At 34.3% G+C, this 22,321-nt stretch overlaps 2 protein-coding genes across 2 annotated transcripts; both read right to left on the bottom strand.

Moving 5' to 3' along the window:
- Positions 1-406: 406 nt before the first annotated feature.
- Positions 407-1,357, bottom strand: LOC142834375 (olfactory receptor 10AG1-like). Its single transcript, XM_075946880.1, has one exon. The coding sequence runs from the start codon at positions 1,355-1,357 to the stop codon at positions 407-409; it is 951 nt and encodes a 316-aa protein (XP_075802995.1).
- Positions 1,358-15,198: 13,841 nt separating this feature from the next.
- On the bottom strand, positions 15,199-16,152 carry LOC142834324 (olfactory receptor 10AG1-like). The gene has a single exon (XM_075946745.1). It carries the CDS (start codon positions 16,141-16,143, stop codon positions 15,199-15,201), a length of 945 nt encoding a protein of 314 aa, XP_075802860.1. The 5' UTR covers positions 16,144-16,152.
- Positions 16,153-22,321: the final 6,169 nt, after the last annotated feature.

The following is a 22,321-nucleotide window of genomic DNA, read 5'->3' as shown; positions in this document are numbered from 1 at the left end:
TCAATGAGAATGAATAGGAATCCATGCCTAAGGTTGATTATGCATATTATATTCAAACCTGTGATCACATAGAGGGCTTAAGTTATGTTCAATGGGTCATGAAACAGCAAAAACACCTATATGTGGGGAAGAATTTTGATAGAGGAATTGAGTTTTAATAAGATTAGGGAATGTATTACACACATGTAGAAAAATGTCAAAGAAAATTTTAATTAAAATGTTTTATTAGACATACAACATTGACAATAAATCAATTTGGTTAGTGATTATTAAGAAAAGTCATGCTATACTAACTTTCCAAAGTAGCAAAGGGAGGTCATAACAGTCAGTAACATTTCAAAGGGGAAATGCATATGTAACAGTCTATGTGAGAACTATGGTTGCAATTTAATCACTTAACATAAGTCTATTGTACTGTTCTAATTAATAATCTTCTCAGAGCTGCAATTACATCCTTGTTCCTAAGGCTGTATATCATGGGATTGAACATGGGAGTCACAACGGTATAAAAAAGAGAGAGGAGTTTGTCACTTACTGCAGAATGTGCTGACTTTGGCATTAAGTAGGTAATAGATGCAGAAACATAAAACAAAAGCACCACCACCAGATGTGAGGAACATGTGGAGAAGGCTTTTGCCCGTCCTCGAGCAGTGGGCAGTCTCAGAATGGTGGCAATGATTTTGCTATATGAGGTCAATATTAATAAAAAGGGGATTGCAGCAAGCAAGACAGTCACTAAAAAGACAAACAGCTCATTAAGAGAAGTATCACCACAGGCCAGCTTAATTACAGGGGGTATGTCGCAGAAGAAGTGATCAATCCGGTTAGCATTGCAGAAATGTAGAGAGAATATCTGACAGGTTTGCCCTATCTGGAAAGGCAATCCACTGAGCCAGGAGCCCACTGCCAGCTGTGTGCATTTCGTCTGGTTCATGACCAGAGGATAGTGCAGAGGGTTGCAGATGGCTACATAACGGTCATAAGACATCACAGCCAGGAGAATACTGTCTGTAGTTGCCAGAATTAGAAAGAAACACATTTGTGTGGCACAGGCCAGAAGAGAAATGCTTCTGTCCTGCGTCCAAATGCTGTACAGAATCCTAGGAAGAGTGACTGATACATAAAAGATTTCCAGAAAAGAAAAATTAGTCAGGAAAAAATACATGGGTTTGTGTAGTGTAGGATCAATTCTGGTTATCACAATAATGAAGCTGTTTCCAATTATGATAGTCACATACATTATGGAGAACATACCAAATAGAAAGCCCTGGAGGTTTGGAAGGTCAGAGAATCCCAGGAGGAGAAACTGTGTCACTGTGGAAGTATTTTCTTCTGCCTTGATGTCTGCGTGTTTCATCTGTGGGGATGATTCAACCAGAATTGCACTTCCTTTTACTCAGTATTTTTTTATCATACAGAAATTGATATAGTCATATTCACAGATTTTTAATTTCTGCTTACAAATATTTGTATATATATATTCATAAAAATATACATATATACAGATGAAATTATAATTTGTCCTAACATATACTCTTTGGCACTAATTATGTGTTTGAAATAAATGCTATTGTTTTAACATCTTTCTACTGAGTGATTAATAAATATTCTTGTTAATGGCATGATGACACATAATATTTTAAATGTTTATCTAAGTAACCAATGTGACAATTTCAGAATTATTTAATTTTCAGTTGGCTCTTTAATACCAAAATTGTTTTCTTTTATTATGATAAAAATACTCTCTTCACATATTTATTATCTAATGAAAAATGTATTCAATGTTCTAGTATGGTTTTTTAAAGCTCAATTTATCCTGATATTCCTCTATAAATGCTCTTTCATTGAAAAATTCATGATAAACTGAAGACCATATTTGGTAAGATTCTATTTTACATTGAAATTTTGTAAGTTATTTGTAATATCTATGCATTCAGAATTTACATTTTTACATCTGTGGAATTCTTTGACACCATAGACAAATCAAAAGATATAGTAATTACTGCATTTTTGACAAGTGGTACTTACTCTCTAGTTTCATTTGTTTCTGGCTCAGCAGTCCAAACCACAGCCTTATGAATCCTAGAAGCGCTGTCTACACCCAAGATTTTTCCTCAGCTCCTGTAGGCAAGCTATAAACACAAATTACTAAAACAAACTTTCTCAAATCATTCACCTTCCTGCTCTGTCTCTACCTCACTATCTCATATCTGCAGGTGTGAGGTGTATCATCTATAAATCTTCATTTAGATTCTCATTTTCATGCTATGAAATAAATTCAGCAGAAATTTCAAGTAACTACTGGCATTTAGTTTAATTTAAAATCTTTATAAATATTAGCTGTTCTCACATTTGAAGCAGTGATTTTCATCCATTTAGATAGTGTGTCATTAATTAAAACCATTAATATACACTGTATTGTATTTTACTAATGAACTTTAGAAACTGAAATTAATATGCAAACAAAAGCAGATATAGACTTTTAAAAAATATTATTGAGCCGGGCGGTGGTGGCGCACGCCTTTAATCCCAGCACTAGGGAAGCAGAGGCAGGCGGATCTCTGTGAGTTCGAGGCCAGCCTGGTCTACAAGAGCTAGTGCCAGGACAGGAACCAAAAATCTACGGAGAAACCCTGTCTCGAAAAAAAAATATTATTGAGATGAGCTTGTGAGTTTTGTCTTTATGGTCTCATTTATGGTCTTTTACATATATAATTGCCTTGTTTTTTGAAGAGTTTTCTATAAAAGATTCCGTGGAGCCAAATGAAAATATGCAATAATTATAACATTTTCAGATTCACTTGTGATAGATATTGACACTCTGCCAGTAGAACCAGTTGCGATTGTTGTAGGTGTCAAGGCCACGTCAGTGATTTCACTAGACATTTCATTCTCTATCGTAGATAGGTGGAGTTTTATGATATATGTTCCCGAGATGTCATATCACTGAAACATTTAAATACATGCCTGACAGAGAATAATAATTGAATACACTTTACCAATTCCATGTTGATTTTGGTGAATATGATCCTTAATTCATCACTCCTTCATATCAAATCAAATCGTGATGAATTAAGGATCATAGTCATCATATATCATCATTTGTCGGAAACAGTGTAAAGCCAAACACAAATAGTGTTTGAAATTTAAACCAAAATAAATAATTATTTTTTTAAATTATTTCGTGTAATTTTATTCAAATGCTGACATAAAAAAATGTAAAAATAAAAGAAGTCAAACTTGTCAGTCAAATCCAGTCTACGCTCTTAGGAATTAGATAAGTTATAATTCTTACCTTGATTTATTGACATACAACAATAAAATGTGAGGAAGTTTCTTTTTCTAAGATCAAGAGTTTTCTTTTATTTGAAACAGAGTTACAACACCTCCCAAAATATATTCCCCTGTCATAACGAACTATTCTAGTTAACAAGGATTGTTCGCTACCAAGGGAAAACTTCTTTCCCGTGTTAGTTTCTAAATGTAAAGAACCCTTTTGTCCTACCAGTCATGAATTTAGCATTAGAAGAACCACAAATTAAATTAACACATACACACACATATATTTCTTAACAGTATCTGAAAAAAATACTGACTAAATAAATATATATATTTACTGATTATAAATATATTGACTATAAATACATATTTATTCAGTATTTATTTCTGTTATTATTAATATATATGTACTGACTAAATATATATGTAGTCAGTATTTGTTTTTGTTATTATTAAAAAATACTAGAGTTGCAAAAGGAAAGAAGTTGGTAACTATAGTTTTGTAGTACTGAAGAAATCAGTGGGATCTGATACATCCATAAGTATATCTGCATTTTATATAAGCAAGACATTTTACCATGACTGAAAGTCTGTACTATCTTAGAATAGATTAAAATGTATTTTTGACACAGAAAATTTAATGATACTTTGATATCTTCAATGTCTTTCATTCAAAAGCATACTGCTGAGAATATACACATTTGGTCTCATCTGACAAAAATAAAGAAACAAGCCAACAAATAATAAATAAATAAATAAATAAATAAATAAATAAATAAATAAATATAGTTGCCAATGTTCTGTCATTAACTATTTGAAACAAGGACATATGTAGAATTCTAAGTAACAATATCACATCAAAACTAGCTATAAATCTTCAACTTCCAAATGAACTGTCTAGCTGGACTACCATTGGTGGGCTAGTATTCTCAAGTCTTGACAGCAATTGCATTTAGATGTCACATCCAGAGGTTCACCTAGTCATTGATTGAGCTCCCCATCAATGATTGCCCTTTTTGATTCCTAATTCATGAGGAAAGTTTGGATCAAATCCCAAAAGACCCCATTTAAACACACATGAACTCATATTCACAAAATAAATGGAAGTTATATTAAATGACTGAGACTCAATTGTTAGTTTACAAAAAGGTTAAGATTGTGATTGGAGAAACTATGATTAAAAACTATGCATTATCATCCAGTCACATGCTGACATCCTTCCCAATGATGGAAGACTGTATTAATTTGCCGATTATAAATAATGCAATTTGCTTTAATGTTGTTAAATCCTAGACATTAATAGCATACTGGTATAAGTGTAATTCACTTTGTTTTTCCTTATATTATGTCACTACCTAATTGGTATTAAGCATCTTTGACATGTCTTTTTCTATTTATTATTTTAGTATACATTAGCAAACCTAATATATATGTTTAAGCAAATTTTATATTTTTTAGTCTTTATAAGGCTCTAATATGTGTTTCAGATCATAATATTAAGTTTGTCCCCTTAAATTTGTATCTAAAATTTCAAAGAAATAAATTTTTAATTTTCTTTCAGTTATTCGTTATTACCATTGGTATTTTATATTATTTTTTTAACAATTTGTTATTATCTTCTGAAATTAATATTAATGAGTTAATATTTCCTGTGTACTCCTAAAAATGTCTTGTAAATGATTTTTTTCATGGAAATGTCTTTTATATTCAATAATTTCTGTCTCATAATTCTGAACAAATCATATTTTATTACAATACCTTATTATCATCTTTAATGTTATTAAAATGTTTCTTTGAACTTTCAAATGAGTTTCAAGGGTAAAATCTTGTGCTCAGACACATATTCACCTAAAGACAAAATTGGAAGGCAACTACTTCATAGAAGTGAGTTTTCTCTTAGCACTAATAACTTTACCAGAACCAAGGTGGGCTAAAATAATTTGATCTTATAATAATGACTATACTGATTTATCTCTCCTGAACATTCAGCTCTACCTTATGGGGCCTGCACATACACTTTCACACTAGTTCTTTGTGGATATAAACTAGGACAATTGCTTTTCTCTTCTAGTAACATCAATCACAGAGAAGCCTTGAATTCATTCTGACCTGCTAGAGTAAATCACCCAAAGCATCAAACTAGTTTTGGTCACATAGGTTCTGTTTGCTGGTGCCAAGCAAAGGTGCGTCTCTTTTAAGAGTTGGCTTCCTGGTTCATGCTGGTTTGTGTTAGAGGCAGGATTAAATCTGGAACAAGGTAGTAAAGATTATAAAATAAATATTAAATATAATAGAGCAAAAATTAAGCCACATAAAGATGGAATATGCGCAGAAAGTCTGAATTATGCATATTATTGTGTTTTTTAATTTTTTTTTAACTTCAGAGAGACATTTGTTTCTAGGGGCTGCTAAACTGTACCATCATAAAGGTATTTTGTCTTCAAAATTTGTGTCTAAGGATAAGTTATTTGGAAAAAAGGTTCTACACTTGCTTCCAAAAAAGATGAGAACCTATCGATTCCTTTGTGGCTAATGTGATTTGATGTAATGACACCCACTGAAAGGTCTATGAACCTTAAAATTACTTTGCCCAACAAACAACAGGAAGCAGTTTATAGAAAACTACAAACAAATTCCCAAATGACTGTTTATAAATATTTGTTTCCATTTAAATGGGATTTATTATAAGTAATTAATGGTCATAGTTTCTAAAAAATATATAAGGGAATATAATATATAGAGATGAATACTTTATATTGGTATTGACTTTGGTTTATTGATACAAACTTAAGGTCAATTTTGTTATATGCATATTTCTACTCTTGTTTAAGGTGTTATGTTTATAGAACTAATTTAAATATGTCAGGTATAATTAAAAATTATGGACTAGTAAAAAGTAATTTATAATAGTCAAACTTTATCATGGTTGCGGCCCATCGCACCCGTCTGTGGTCTATGTGCCACCATACAGTTCATGAACCAGGCAAGGGGCTGGTGATTAAAACACAGAAACACACAGAGACACAGGTCAACCTTGAAACAGGAATGCCTCAAAAATGTCCTCTTTATTGTGCCCAGGGGTAGCTTATATAGGGATAGCCTTGCCCCAGCCAAACGCACCAGAAACAATTCCCCTGCCATCAGGAACTCCTGAGAGTCTCGTGCTTAGAGCAGCTGTAGGCACTCAGATCAGGGGGAAAGAAGTTGTTCAAAAGAAATTCAGGATCTGGGGGTTCACAGCTCCCAACATTTCACCGCCTTTATATATATAATTAGAAAAATGTAGAGCAGCTAAGCACATGCAAATCCCACAAGAAATTCAACTGCTCTTATAAACTGAAAAATACTCTAGCAAACATGCTCATTCTACAGTCAACATGAATGATATTAAATGCTGGTACAAGATAGTCACAGCAGCCATCTGATTGACAAAAATTTCAGCTGCCATGAAGGAGGCTGCAGCAGTGACAACAGCGTACCTGTGGTGATCCCAAAGTCTCTAGGATGGCTTGACAGTTCCTCCTGCCTCTGCCTCCTTCAGCAAATCCTATCAGCATGCTCCACCACAACAGGCCCAGGCAGCAGGTAGGCTAGGAGACCTTCTGCAGCTGCTTCTCGAGGGAACCACTTAATGGGCTCCACATTTAGGGAATTTGGACTTCACCAACCTGTCTGGCTTCTTCATGCTAAGCGGGCACACTGCATTCTGGGGGATATTTTAAATCCTTACATCCATATTTTTTCATCAACATTTCAGAGGATGTCAAATCCTTATATTACACCAATATTTCACATCAAATGCTTTGCAGTTCTCAGAGTCAAGTGTCTTTTTCAGTCCAGAACACAAAAGACAACACAATCAACAAACACATTTTATCTTTTTGAGCAGTATAATTCTGTCTTTTGGAGGCTTTCAATTCACCCACCTGCGTCCTCTTTATCTGAGGAGTTTCCCTCAGAGCATCTCTGGGGATGAAAACACATGCTCTTTTCTCTTTTAAACTTTCTTTTTCTTTTCCTTTCATTCTTTCTGTACTCCTTTTACTCTGTGCTCTATGCGCCACCATACAGTTCGTGAACCAGGCAAGGAGCTGTAGATTGAAACACACAAAGACACAGAGACAGAGACATGGGTCATCCTTGAAACAGGAATACCCCAAGAATACCCCCTTTATTGTGTTCACGGGCAGCTTATATAGGGATAGCCATGCCCCAGCCAAGAGTACCATAAACCATTCCTCTGCCATCAGAAACTCCCGAGTGTCTCATGCTCAGAGCAGCTGTAGGCACTCACATCAGGGGAAAAAATAAGTTGTTTACAAGAAATTCAGGATCTGGGGGTTCACAGCTCCCAACAATGTTAGTTACAGTTTCCAGATATACAAAAATGTATTTCAGTTAGATAGTCTTCAATACTTCAAAGACTACAGAATATGGTATTTAAAATGTCTTACGAACGTAGACTTCTCTCATGTCTACTTCTGGCAGCACCTAACTACTTCAAGAGATGATGGGCACTGAAAAGGCTCCTTATGGAGTTGGTTAGCCATTTGTGCAATAAACTGCTCTTGCCTCGACTACTTAATCGTATGTTTTATGATTTGGACATGCAAGACCCACAAACAATGACTGCCGCACTTGTCTAAAGAAGGTGAGACAGTCCTTCAGGGTTCCTGCTCCATGAAATAGTCTGCCAGACATTCCCCAGGACAAAGAAGAAAGTGACTGACAAACTGCCAATATACATGAAACAATTTTTCAACTTTTCTGCTTCATGAAAATGTATACTGGATACTGTGGGCCACTAGGCTGAAGATGGATATCCCCATGTGTCAGAAGAACTTTTGGGTGAATGTCCTGGCAGGGAGATGTTTCTGTCAATTCTAGAGTTTAGGAACTTTCTTACACTGCACTTCTTATTTACTTAGGTAATATTATATCCTTCTGGGGTTTTTGATGGAGTTGAATAATAGTTATAGTTTTCCTTATTTAGGATAAAAGATAAATTATACATGAAACTTTAGACTCATAAAGAAATATTGAAATGGTAGTTCTTGCTTGATAGCTACCTTGTATATATAATTTTACTATGTTAAAACCTCCATTTAATTTAGGCAGAAAATGGGAGATAATGTGGGAAGTTCCTCTCTATATGTGCAACTTTTCTTGGTTAATAAATAAAGCTCATTTGGTCTATGGCAGTGAAACATATATCCAGGCTTGAATTCATACATATAGATAGTAGGCAGAGTCAGGGAGATGCCATGTAGCTGCAGAAAGAAAAAGATATTGCTGGAATTTTACCTGTAGTCCAAAGCCTCCTGGTGATACACAGATTAATTAAAATGGGTAAATTTAAGATATAAGAGCTATCTAGAAATGTGAATAGACCAATGGCTAAGCAGTGTTGCAATTAATATAGTTCCTGTGTGATTATTCCTGTATGGGTGGCTGGAAAACAAGCAAACAGTCTCTATTTACAAAGTGTATGAATAGAATTGAAGATAGGTAATAAAAATTTCATTTCTTCAAAGCCCATTATCTAAATCATGCCTTTCTCCTGATTTCATTGGAATTACTTTGAGTTTCTCTCCATTTAAGTTGATGTTGGCTATGGGTTTTCTGTCAACTGCATTTATTATGCTAAGGTACATACCTTGCATTTTTATGTCTCCAGAACTTTTATCTTGATGGGTGCTGTAGAAATGCCCTTTTCTACATCTAATGAGATGATCATGTATTGTGTTTTTCAAGCTGCTTATATGGTGGATTACATATACTGAGTATGTGATTAAGTTATCATTCCATTTCTGGGATGAAGCTTTCACAATAATGTTGGGTAATCTATTTGATAAGCTGTTAGATTCAGTTAGTAAATACTTTACTGGTTTTTCGAGACAGGGTTTCTCTGTGGTTTTGGAGCCTGTCCTGGAACTACTTCTTGTAGACCAGGCTGGTCTTGAACTCACAGAGTTCTGCCTGCCTCTGCCTCCCAAGTGCTGGGATTAAAGGCGTGCGCCACCACCAGAGAACTGATTTTTAAAGTATATCCATATATTTCTCTGGTTTTCCCAAATTTTGTTACCAAAATTTGTTTCCCAAATTTCTGTTTCCCTTTTTATCTCTATTTTAATTAATTTACATATTTACCATAATTTAGTTAATTTGTCTCAAAACTTATTAATCTTATTAATTTTTTAAAGAACCAACTTGTTTTCATTGAAAAGTATGTATGAATATGTATACACACACATATATATAAAGAATGTATGTGTTTTTCTATATTATCATTTTCAGTACTGTGTTGAAAAAGTATAGCAAACTACTTCAAGTGGTTATTATTTTTTTTGCTTCTATATCATTTAATTGTGCCATTGTTATTATCAGATCTCCCCTTTTGACTTTATTAATTTATTTTAGGCACAATTATATGTTTTCTTAGAATTGTGTTTATCATATCCCATAGGTTTTGAAAAAGGTTGTATTTATCTGTATATTTAATAATACTTTTAAAATATTTTTCTTACAATCAATTTGGATCATTTTATCCTCTTTCTAACCCCTCTAAGATTCAATCCACCTATTTGTCTCTTAAAGATAAAGAGAAATGCTCTTTGGTGTTATTCCTTCTATATACAAAGCTTCTCTATGATTGTCACAAAAATTCTGGCTTTCCTTTTTACAGTATATTTTAGCTGAAGACAGAAATAATTTATTTTTATAAATATTGTTGATAATATGTGTTTTCTGGTATACTGATTAATAAATCTCTGAAATATTTCAGGTATGAAAACCTTAGCCTCAACTTTCTGCTCAGGAAACTTTTCAACTCAGCAGCTCTGATCTGGTTTGCAAAAAATACTAATTCTGGCAGACTTGAAGCTTTGAGTTATAGCACTTTCCTGCTGAAAGGAGTATATAGGTTCAATTGACTTGTGAATAAAGAAAAAATATAATATTTTTATATCATTAACATGAACTTAATGAGTAGAAGCTATTGCTCAAATTATGCATTGTAGTGCTCTTCTTAATGTAGAATTCTTCTCCATAATTTTCTCTGAAATTCTGAGAAATCTCATGTGTATTTTTTCTTAAGCTATATTTCACCTACATATCATTGAGAACATTAATTTCTACCCTGAATCAATATAAACAATGAATAGATTTCAGTAGACAAAAATTCCTCATACTTTCTTACTTTTGTTAGTACTAGATTATAACAATTTCAAATACATTAATAACAACATTATTGTCATTAATATTATTTAAAATAAGTATTCTTTCTTTTCAGCTAAGAAAATGAACTAATACAGGAACTGAGGTGAATAATTAGTTTCTTTAGAGGATATTCTTAGAATTATGTGGTTTCTGCTTCAATGACTTGATTTTTAAGTTCAGAGATATCCTAAGTTATATACCGTAGCAACAAAATTAATTATTACCTTGATTTAATGTCATCAAATTACTTTGGATAGTAGTAGTGTCTTTTAACCTGTGTCTTATCAAACCCTTCTCAAGAAATCACTGCCAGCAAAAGGTAATAGCTGGGCATTTATTACTCTAAAATGAAATACGTATATTACCCCTGGGGACCACCTGGACTCATGTGTGAATATGATTTCTAGTAGACACACAGATGGTAATTATTCTTGTTCTATTTCAGAGCCATGACTTCTGAATGGACCCATCTTTGTTGTAAACTCTTTTTGGCATAGATGACTATTGTAATTTTGGGAAGTCCTCTCAAAGTCAAATGCTGATAATTGCTAGTTTTACTTCAGGGAAAGATGTGAACTATTTCCAGGTGTTGCAGTTGAGGATCTTACTTACAAGGCTTTGCTTTCCTTTATATTTCTCCTGACTCACAAACCCAGATCATCCTGTCCTAAAGACAATGAGCCTATGTTCTTCCCTACATTCTGGGCTCTTTATCTTGCATATTTAGAGTACTAGAACCCTTTTCAGCAGTGGAGTTTGTATTCCTAAATCAACTTTAAAAAAAATAGGCAACAAAACCCCAAACAGCATGAATAATGAGCAGAATTTAGGCAAGTGTTTATGGGTCACACCTTACACAATTATCTTAAGGATACAGTCATTTTTACTCATCCAACTTGCATTTCTATTGCTACTTTAGAACACTTTTCCTAAATCTCATTTTCACTGTGTTCTGAATCCTGTATCTTTTTACAATAGCATTACTGTCACTCCTTGTACCTCTGCATACATTATAAATGGAATATATCTTGGTCTGTTTTATATCCTATCACTAAAGTACCAAGTAAATATTTTGTGATTGACTAAAATATAACAATAACTGAAGTATCTCAGAAACTAGAACATTGCCTTTCTAACAATTTCCAAAAAATAATCTTACACTCATAATAAAGTACACTTTTGTGGTTTGTAGTTAGGAATTCTGATTATGCCATTCATAGATAATAATCAAAGTCACATGGACTACTGGGTTTCAGAAAATTCTTTGCAAGATCACATTGTCATTTAGAGACTATTTTTAATGCATAAAAGTGTGAAAAGTAAATTGCAATTCATCAATACACACAGAAGAAATGCACACATGAAAATCATTTTTATAGGATGATTTGAGAATTTTGTACAAGGTATTCTGATCACATTTACCACTTAACCCATCCCCTAACTCCTACAACCTCTACATCTTTTCTGTGTCTTGCCCCAACTTAGAAATCTTTACTTCAAATTCTCATGCAACCAAATTTGTGCTCCTGGGAAAGGATCATCTACTTTAGACAGAGTAAAACCACTAGAGGCCAATACATCTTTATAGAAAATTGATTTTATTGCCCCAAGAACACACCAACTGCAAAATTCTCCTCAGTTAGGGGTAGAAGTTCATTATCCCCTACATCCTTGTGCTAAAATGCTGACTCCTGAAAGTAAAAATTGTTTTAATTTCTGGATTCTTATAGATTCACTTGGTTAAAGTTCATCAAACAATGTTCATTTGATATGATATTCAGCATCCCATTATCACATGACTCTTGTGTCTCTGACATTTTTGTTCTCCATCCAGGCACCAACTTTGAAGCTTCATACAGTGACAACTTTATGAAACCTTCATTCAAGGGCAGTCATGACACATGCCTGACTTCAGCAGCTTTCTTGAAGAACGGAGGCAAATCCCCTAACCCATTTCTTCTATGCTTAACCCTAAAGCCTGAATCATGTGGCTGAAGGTGCTGAGCTCTGCTGCTTAAAGGGCCTTGAACATTTTCCCTTCATTCCATTAGGTCTTTATCAGCTTTCTGTCCTTCACTGCCTAAGCATGATTCTCCTGAAACTTGTTCTGTAAACCAGACTGCCCTCAAATTCAGAGATACACCAGCCTCGGTCTTCCTAGTTAGGGGATAAAAGGTGTTCCTTAGCATATCCATCAGTAAGTTTTCCTTTAGTTTCCTTTCACAAATTGGAATCTTATCTAGGTGGTACTTTGTCATTGTGAGCACTCCCTATCTTCCATTTCTTAGTCTATTTATCTCCTTGAACACAGGACTTAGCTCCATTGTACTTCCTGAAGCACTTTTCTCCTCAAAATTTACATTTTGTAATTTACTCTGCTCAGCTTGCTACATTTTATTACAAACTGTATTACAGCTGCCACTAATAACTACAGAGCAGTGTCTATACTAAGCTGTTTTAAGATTTCCTCTTCCAAACAAGTTAACCCATTACTACTCAATTAAGCTACAGACAGATTCTTCAAACAAGGGCAAAAATCAGCCATTTCTTCAAAAAAAAAATCACAAAGCCAATCTCTAGGTCACATAATATCATTCTTCTCCTCTGAAACATCCTGATTCCCATAATTCATCAATTCAGCTCCAGTAACACTGTTTTACATGCTCCTACTTATGGCTCATTTAACAGTGATTAAAGTATCTTTCTGCTTTTTTAATTCAAATGTCCAAAGTATATATTATGCCAAGCAAAAACGTAAACAGGCCTATCACAACACCTCCAAAGTTTCCAATCACCAACTTTTGTTTCACTTAGCATTCTCATTGTTGTGAAAAGGCACCAGGACCATGGTAACACTTATAAAGGAAACTATTTAATGGAAACTGCAGATTACTGGTTCAGAGGTTCTGTCTATTCCCATCATGGTGTAGAACATGGTAGCATGAAGGCAGATGTAGTGCTGACGGAGTAGCTGAGAGTCCTACATCTTGCAGACAAAAAGAAATTGTCTGAGACTTTGGAAAGTATCTTGAGCAAAGAAAGCCTTCTCCCTAAAGTGGCAACTTCCTCCATATGTACTCCAACAAAACTATATTTTATTATAATGCCAATCTCAATTAGATTACAGGAGTCAATTGTAGTGGGAGCTGCGGGCTGAGTCCCTGCCACCCGGCTGCCTGGCTAGCTTTATGCCCCTAAATAACAACACACAAATTGTATTCTTTTAAACACTGCCTGGCCCCTTAGTTCTAGCCTCTTAATGGCTAATTCTCACATCTTGCCTAACCCATATTTAGTAATCTGTGTAGCACCAGTCTTACCGGGAAAGATTCAGCATGTCTGACCTGGTGGCTTGCTTCATCACGTCTGCCCTGGAGAGTAGAGGCGTGGTGTCTGGTGTCCGCCTCACTTCCCCTTTCTCCCAGCATCCTTTCTGTTTACTCCACCCACCTAATGGCTGGCCTATCAAATGGGCCAAGGCAGTTTCTTTATTAACCAATGACCTTCCTCCATCAGTCAATTAAATTCAAGCTATCAGACCTCTATTCCCCATTGTATAGCTTTTGCAAATTTATACTCACTCTTTCATGATGTTTGCTGAACACTGGGTGAGGGAAGTTGATAGGGATTCATGCTGATATTGTACACTGGACATATTTTATTTAGCAAGTAAATACAAAAGTACCCACAGACCAGTATTAGGGGCAGAAAAAAAATCCTACAACATCATAAGAAAGCTTACAAAGAAATTTAATTTTAAATGCTTAAAAAGCCCTTTGCAGAATTTTATTTCTTATTCTCTATAAAGCTAAACTTTCACAACTATAACGGTGTTACTGCACAGATGAGATCTGTCTCTTTGGTTGCTAGTTTTTGTAGATCATGCAATTTAGATTTATAGATATTTCATATGAAAATAGACTGATTAAGCTTACTGTATTGATACAGAGATTGTGATACATATTGCCTTTTCTTCATGGCAAATGTGCATAAACATACCTGCTTAAACTGTTAACAATAGTTAAGAATTGAATACTCAGTTCTGTAAAAGACACCTATATACCAAATAAAGTACTAGAAATATTTTAAAAGGAGACACAAAAGAAATAGAGAGTGACAGGAAGGGGAGAGTAGTTAGAAAATACCAACAATTGATCTTAACAAAGTAAAAGAGATTTTGAAGAAACAGCTTCTACTCTTCCCTTCACTGAGCCTGAATGAAATGGGCCCCATCAAAAATAAGTTATGAAAATGAAGAGGAAACTTCCTCTGCTTACAGAAATCTTATCTGCTAGCAAATTCAGTGAGAGCAGGAGTCAATGCTCTCAGCTGGTTAAGCACAATATATTCAAACGTGATCACACAGAGGGCATCAATTATCTCTGTAGTTTATGAAAGAAAAAAGATTTGCATGTGGGGAAGGATTAGGATGGAGGAATCGAGTTTTGAGAGGAATGGGAATGTATTATACACATGTAGAAAAAAATCAAAAAACAAATTTAATTAAAATATCTCATTAAGCATACAACATTAACAATATAACATTACAGTTGGTGTATGTCTATAGAAAGTAATGGTATACTAGTATTTAAAAGTAACAAAAAGAGGTAAAACAGCAATTAACACAAAGTACAAATATAGATGTAACAGTCTATGTGAGAACTGTGATTAGGTTCAATCACTGTACATAATTACATTGCACTATGCTCTATCCAATAATCTTCTCAGAGCTGCAATCACTTCTTTGTTCCTAAGGCTGTATATCATGGGGTTGAACATGGGGGTCACAACCGTGTAAAAAAGAGAGAGGAGTTTGTCACTTAATGCAGAATGTCTTGACTTTGGCATTAAGTAGGTAATAGATGCAGAGACATAAAACAAAAGCACCACCACCAGATGTGAGGAACATGTGGAGAAGGCTTTTGCCCGTCCTTCAGCAGTTGGCAACCTAAGGATGGTGGCAATAATTTTGCTGTATGAGGTCAATATTAATACAAAAGGGATTGCAGCAAGCAAGATAGCCACTACATAGACATACAGCTCATTAAAATAAGTATCTCCACAGGCCAGCTTAAGTACAGGGGGTATGTCACAGAAGAAGTGATCTAGCCGGTTAGCATTGCAGAAATGTAGAGAGAATATCTGACAGGTTTGCCCTAGCTGGAAAGGCATGCCACCAAGCCAGGAGCCCACTGCCAGCTGTGTGCATTTTGTCTGGTTCATGACCAGAGGATAGTGCAGAGGGTTGCAGATGGCCACGTAGCGGTCATAAGACATCACTGCTAGGAGTATACTGTCCGTAGCTGCCAGCATTAGAAAGAAACACATTTGTGTGGCACAGGCCAGAAGAGAAATGCTTCTGTCCTGCGTCCAAATGCTGTACAGAATCCTAGGGAGAGTGACTGATACATAACAGATTTCCAGAAAAGAGAAATTAGTCAGGAAAAAATACATGGGTTTGTGTAGTGTAGGATCAATTCTGGTTACCACAATAATGAAGCTGTTTCCAATTATGATAGTCACATACATAATGGAGAACATTCCAAATAGAAGGCCTTGGAGGTTGGGAAGGTCAGAGAATCCCAGGAGGAGAAACTGTGTCACTGTGGATGCATTGTCCTCTTCCTTGATGCCTGTGTGTTTCATCTGTAGAGATGATTCAACAAGGAGTACATTTCCTTATCCTCATTTGTGTTATATAATTCTGAAACTGATGTCTTCACATTTGGATATTTGCATGTTCTCAGTTTTGCTTGTAAATATATATATGCATATATAGATATGTTCATGTAAATATATTTGCATATATATGTTTATGAAGATATATATGTAGAAATAGTCTTTATTCACTTAAAAGTTATCTAGAGAAAAATGTATCCTATATTTCATTTGGTTTTCTAAACTCCTTTTCACCCAATAATTCTGTATACATGCAATTTCATATATTGCAAATTTAATTAAAAATTAATGATTAGCTTAGAACTACATTTGATGAGATTTTATCTTATATTTAAAATTTTTGGAAGTTTGGTGTAAAAGTCTATGCAAACAGCATTCATATTCTTTATATTTATGGATATTTTTAAACTATTTTAAATCAAAAGATATAGTAATTAAAGCTTTCTTCAAATAGTACATACTCTGCAGTTTCATTTGATTGTGTTGCAACAGCTGAAGCCATACCTTTATGAATGCTAGATGATCTGTCTACCCCCATGGTATTTCCTCAGCTCCTGTATGCAAGTTATAGACCCTAATTGCTAAAACAAACTGCCTCAAATCACTTAACATTTCTTTCTGTGTTTCTGTCTCTGCCTTTTTATCTCTTTCTTGTCTTTTTGTGTAGGTGAGTCGGTTGACAACCTTTAAACTCTCATTTTTATACTAAGAAAAAAATTCAGTAGAAATTTCAATTAACTATAAGCATTTGATTTTAATTAATATTTTGTAAATATTAGCTGCTATCACCTTTGGCACAATGATTTTTTTAATGTAGACATTGTGGTATTAATTAAAAGTCAGAATATAGATTGTATTGTTTTACTAATGAACTTTTGAACTTTAAATTAATTTAAATAAAAATAGGGATGGAGTCTACTGAGACAACTACTGAGACAAGCCTGTGATTTTTGATTGAAGCCCATTATGGTGGCTATATTTAAAAAATTAAAAATTATATATATATACATATATATATATAATTTTCTTAATTCTGAAGAGTTTTCTAATGACAAAATTCTGTAGAACCAAATGAAAATATGCTAATATTTCTATAACATTTTCAGATTCACTTCTGTAAGATCTTAACAATCTGCCACCAGGTGCTGTTTCAATGATCTTCAATGAATATTTTCATTCCTATTTTTGATAGGATTTTATATTATTGAAACATTTAAACATATACTTAACATAAAATAATGAAGTAACACAACTTAGCGCATACTATGTTGATAATCATAATCCTTAATGTATTATTCTCTCATATTTCATAGGATTGTATTTGCTGTTTATTTGGATCTTGTATCACCAAATGTCAGGAAAGTCATGAAAAGCTCAGCAGAAATGGTTTCTAAACCATCACCAAAATAAATGATTTATTTTTTCTTTTAATTACTCTGTGTAATTTTATCCAAATGCTGATATTATGAATATAAAAATATAAAAACACAAATTTGTTGTCTGTTAAACATAGTCTATGCTGTTTGGAATTAAGTAAATTGTTATTCTTACCTTGATTTATTGACATACAATAGTAAAATTATAAAGAGGTTTCTTTTTCTAAAGTCAAGAGTTTTTCTTTATTTGAAACAGAGGTCAAATACCTTCCAAAATATATTCTCCTTACATAGCATGCTACTCTGTTTAAAAAGGAATGTTTTCTACCCTGGGGACAACGACTTTCCCAAGTTAATTTCTAATTGTAGAGAACTCCTTTTTCCTGTCATTCATAATTTTAGTACAACAAGAATATAAATTGAATATATATGTGTGTGTGTGTGTGTGTGTGTGTGTGTGATTGTAAGTTGTAAGGAGGTCACTTGGTTTTTCCCGCCATTTAGAACGGAAATAATCACATAAAAACCATATTATTTAAAATCACTGCTTGGCCAATTAACTCTAGATTCTTATTGGGCTAACTCTTACATCTAAATTTAATCCATTTCTAGCATTTTACATTTAACCTCAAGGCTCATGGCCTACCAGCAAGGCTGCAGCATGTCTGTCTCCAGCCATGGCTCCATGGCTTCTCTCTGACTCTGCTCTTCTTTCTCTCAGAATTCAGTTTACTTTTCCCTGCCTACCTCTATTCTTTTGCCCTATCAGGCCATGCCAGTTTCCTTTACTAATTTACCAATCATATTTTTAGCATACAAAGGGGAATCCCACATAATATACTAAAATATTAATGCTAGAAGAGATTGTGAACTTGAAAGAAATGTAGAAGTAGTATATGGAAGTCTCTGAAGAAAGGAAAGGGATTGAAATTTTAATATATTTATGTTTAACATAAAAATAAATAAAATATTTTTTTCTGAAAATAAAAGATCAATCTTTCCTTTAGTGTTATTTTACACTGATCGCTCAATTCCCTTGAAATGATTTTTTAGGTAAAGTTAGTTTGAAATGTCTTTTTTTTTCTTTTCTCTATTTAAAGTTTCTTTTTTTAATTTTAATTCCATTTTTCCATACAATTAACTTTTATAATGATTCTCTTCTCTTAACTCCTCCCAGATTTTTGCCACTTTCCTACTTACTGCAATTTCATGCTCCCCCTTAAAAATAAAAACAACAACAAAAAAACATAATAAAACATGGAGTCAGTTTCTGTGGTGGTAAACTCCTCTTATCACAATAGCCATAAAGTGGAAGCAAACTAGAAATCCATTAATGAACAAAAAGATAATATGAATGTGGTACATTTGAACAATAGAATATTATACAACTGTTAAAAATGTATAATCTTCAAATTTTAAGGTATTGAATGGACCTAGAAACAATTATCCTGAGTGAGGCAATGAGAAAAAGACAAATATTATTTTCTATCCTATGTAGAATCCAGTTTTTAACCTTTGATATATGTGCAACAGTGCAAATAACCAGAGAGGTTGGGATCTTTAATAAGTACCTATGAAGAAGAGTAATTTTCAAAGGATAGAAGATGGAATATAGTGTTATTTAACTTTGTAGACTTCAATTCAGTTTTCTTCGTCGTTGAAGAGCATCACTAACTTAAAGTTGAAACTCAAATTGTGGTAAAGATGTGACACAGTATAGAAGAAGGTCATGAATTACTTCATTGGCACAAATAAGTAAATATAAGAATAAATAATAAATAATGAGTTTATCACTTGATTTTTGAACAGGTACCTAACAAAACAACAGGAGCCCCTCTCATGATCAGTGTCACAAATTATAAACCTCAAGCTCCAAACTTTTCTTGCTTCCTTTATTGATTTGTAAGAAAAAAAAGTTTGCAACTATAGTTATTTTTTTTATTGAGAAAAGGAGAAAAAAAAAACAAGTTTCCACCTCCTCCCAGTCTCCCATTTCCCTCCCCCTCCTCCCACCCTTCTTCCCCTCCTCCCACCCTTCTCCCCATCCCCCCACTCCTTTCCCCCTCCCTCTCCAGTCCAAAGAGCAGTCAGGGTTTTCTGCCCTGTGGTAAGTCCTAGGTCCTCCCCCCTCCGTCCATATCTAGGAAGGTGAACATCCAAACTGGCTAGGCTCCCACAAAGCCAGCACATTACGTAGGATCAAAACCCCGTGCCATTGTCCTTTGCGTCTCATCAGCCCTCATTGTTCACCATGTTCAGAGAGTCCAGTTTTATCCCATGCTTTTTCAGTCACAGTCCAGCTGGCCTTGGTGAGCTCCCAAAAGATCCCTTCAATGGAAAAATGGATGAAGAAAGTATGGAATATATACACATTAGAGTACTACGCTGTGGTAAAAAACAATGACTTCTCGAATTTTGCATGCAAATGGATGGAAATAGAAAACACTATCCTGAGTGAGGTATCCCAGACCCAAAAAGATGAACATGGGATGTACTCACTCATAATTGGTTTCTAGCCATAAATAAGGGTCACGGAGTCTACAATAGGTGAATCTAAAGAAGCTAAGTAAGAAGGGGAACCCAAGGAAAAACATATAGTTATCCTCTTGGATAAGGGAAGTAGACAAAATTGCTGGGGAGAAAATTGGGATCTTGTGGGTGGGGTGGGATGGGGGTAAGGGGAGATGGGGAGAGAAAAGTTAGAAGGGAAGGAGGTGGGGCCTTGGGGAAACAGGAGGATTGGGATAAAGGAAGGTTGGACAGGGGAGCATGGAACAACATTTCTTAGTTAAGGGAGCCACTTTAGGTTTGGCAAGAGACCTGACCCTAGAGGGGCTCCCAGGTGCCCAAGCCGAGGTCCCCAGTTAGTTCCTCGGGCAGCTGAGGATAGGGAACCTGAAATGACCCTATCCTAGAGCAATACTGACGAATATCTTGCATATCATCATAGAACCTTCATCTGGTGATGGATGGAGATAGTGACAGAGACCCACACTGGAGCATCGGACTGAGCTCCCAAGGTCCCAATGAGGAGCAGAAGGAGGGAGAACATGAGCAAAGAAGTCAGGACCACGAGGGGTGCACCCACCCACTGAGACAGTGGAGCAACTACAGTTATTTTGTGAATATTTTTGAGTATTTCTGAATTTCATCAGTCTATGTCTACAATGATGAGTGTGTTCTTTAATATGAAAACTATGTTATTTGTTCCTTTATAAAAGTTTCTGTGGTCATGGTGACTCTTCATAGCAATAAAAACCCTAACTAGATAACATTCTTAGACTGAGAAGCCACCACACCAGGAGCCCACACTTCTAGATCAGCATTATATCTTACTACATTTTAAATTTATCTTCATATCCATAGGTAAATGTAGCTACAAATCCTTTTCAAATCTGACTCTCTTTACAGCAAATGGAAGCCACAGGAAAGATATTCCAAAACTAAAATGAAAGCTGTCATATGACCCAATTAAATTACTATTTATTCAATCTAATTGAAATCAGCATGTCATAGAGATGTTTTTCAAATGACTTTTATCTACAGTCATTTTCTTATTAATTATTGCATCTTTAAGACAATGAGATACAATTCTACGGTTAACATCTCTATTTTGGCAATATGGACATACTTTTGCCTTGTTTGGTGGTTTTCAGTGCAACTATAAAATAATAGAAACAACAATAGCAGCAACAAAATCAAAACATGACTACATATGTAAGCTAACACACTACCCCTGTTCAATTTTAAGCATATCATCATTATCTTGGTTAAATAAGGTTCAAGTCCTTTAACTTAATACATTTATGGAAATGTGATGTACACACTAATTTAAATATGATAAAATTATATGTATGAGGATATTTAAAATAGTATATTTTATGGCAGAAAACAATTTAGGATAGTTTAAAAGATTTTGAAAATTATGTCTTTTGTTATTGTTATTCAAGGTAGCTATTTTTAGTGTCACAGCAGGAATCCTGGTCTTCTGATTCTTATGATTCACCTCCCCTTTTCTGTCATGAAAAAGCAGGAGTTGAGTTGAAGAGCTTGACTCTTCACAATCCATTTTGTCTGTGTTATGTCCAGTTGTGGTTTTCTTTAATAGTCTTCATTTGCTATAAAGAAAAGTTTATTTGATGGGGGTAACTGCCCTGAAATCATATAACCATATTCACTCAAACAGCACAGAAAGACCAAGAAGTTTGCATTAAAATATTTGTTTATATCTCTCTATATATCTGTCTATAAATATCTGTCATCTAGCTAGCTAGCTAACTATCATCTATCAATCTACCATCGATCTATCTATCTCTCTCATCTATCATGTATCTATCACCTACTTTCTATCTATCTGTCTATCATCTATCATCTATCTATCTATCTATCTATCATCTATCTATCTATTTATCAGCTATAAGCTATCTACCTATCATGTATCTATCATCTATGTATCTATATCTACCTATGATTGATCATTTATGTATTTCTATATTTTTTACCTATGTACTTATCACCTATAATTTAAGTACTTATGTATCTCTCTATCACCATCTATCTATTGACATACAAATAATAATCAAAGAAAAAAGTTCATCATTTTGAGACAGAAATCTAACATGTGAGGGACTGGAGGAAGAGACATGGGAGAGTTTAGAAGGAGCAAAGGGAAATGGGAAATGATGTACAAATATTTTAAATAAAATATATTAAATTTAAAAAGTAAATATATGTGATAGCATAGACACAGCGAACATGTGAAAAGGAAT

This window comes from Microtus pennsylvanicus, chromosome 1 (assembly GCF_037038515.1).
Source record: "Microtus pennsylvanicus isolate mMicPen1 chromosome 1, mMicPen1.hap1, whole genome shotgun sequence".
Lineage (NCBI taxonomy): Eukaryota > Metazoa > Chordata > Mammalia > Rodentia > Cricetidae > Microtus > Microtus pennsylvanicus.
The sequence above is the reverse complement of the archived record's forward strand: the minus strand, read 5'-3'. Positions and strand labels throughout refer to the sequence as shown.

What these genes read in the sequence shown, in the direction of transcription:
- LOC142834375 (XM_075946880.1), bottom strand. Translation starts at nt 1,357, where the DNA reads ATGAAACACGCAGACATCAAGGCAGAAGAAAATACTTCCACAGTGACA.
- LOC142834324 (XM_075946745.1), bottom strand. Translation starts at nt 16,143, where the DNA reads ATGAAACACACAGGCATCAAGGAAGAGGACAATGCATCCACAGTGACA.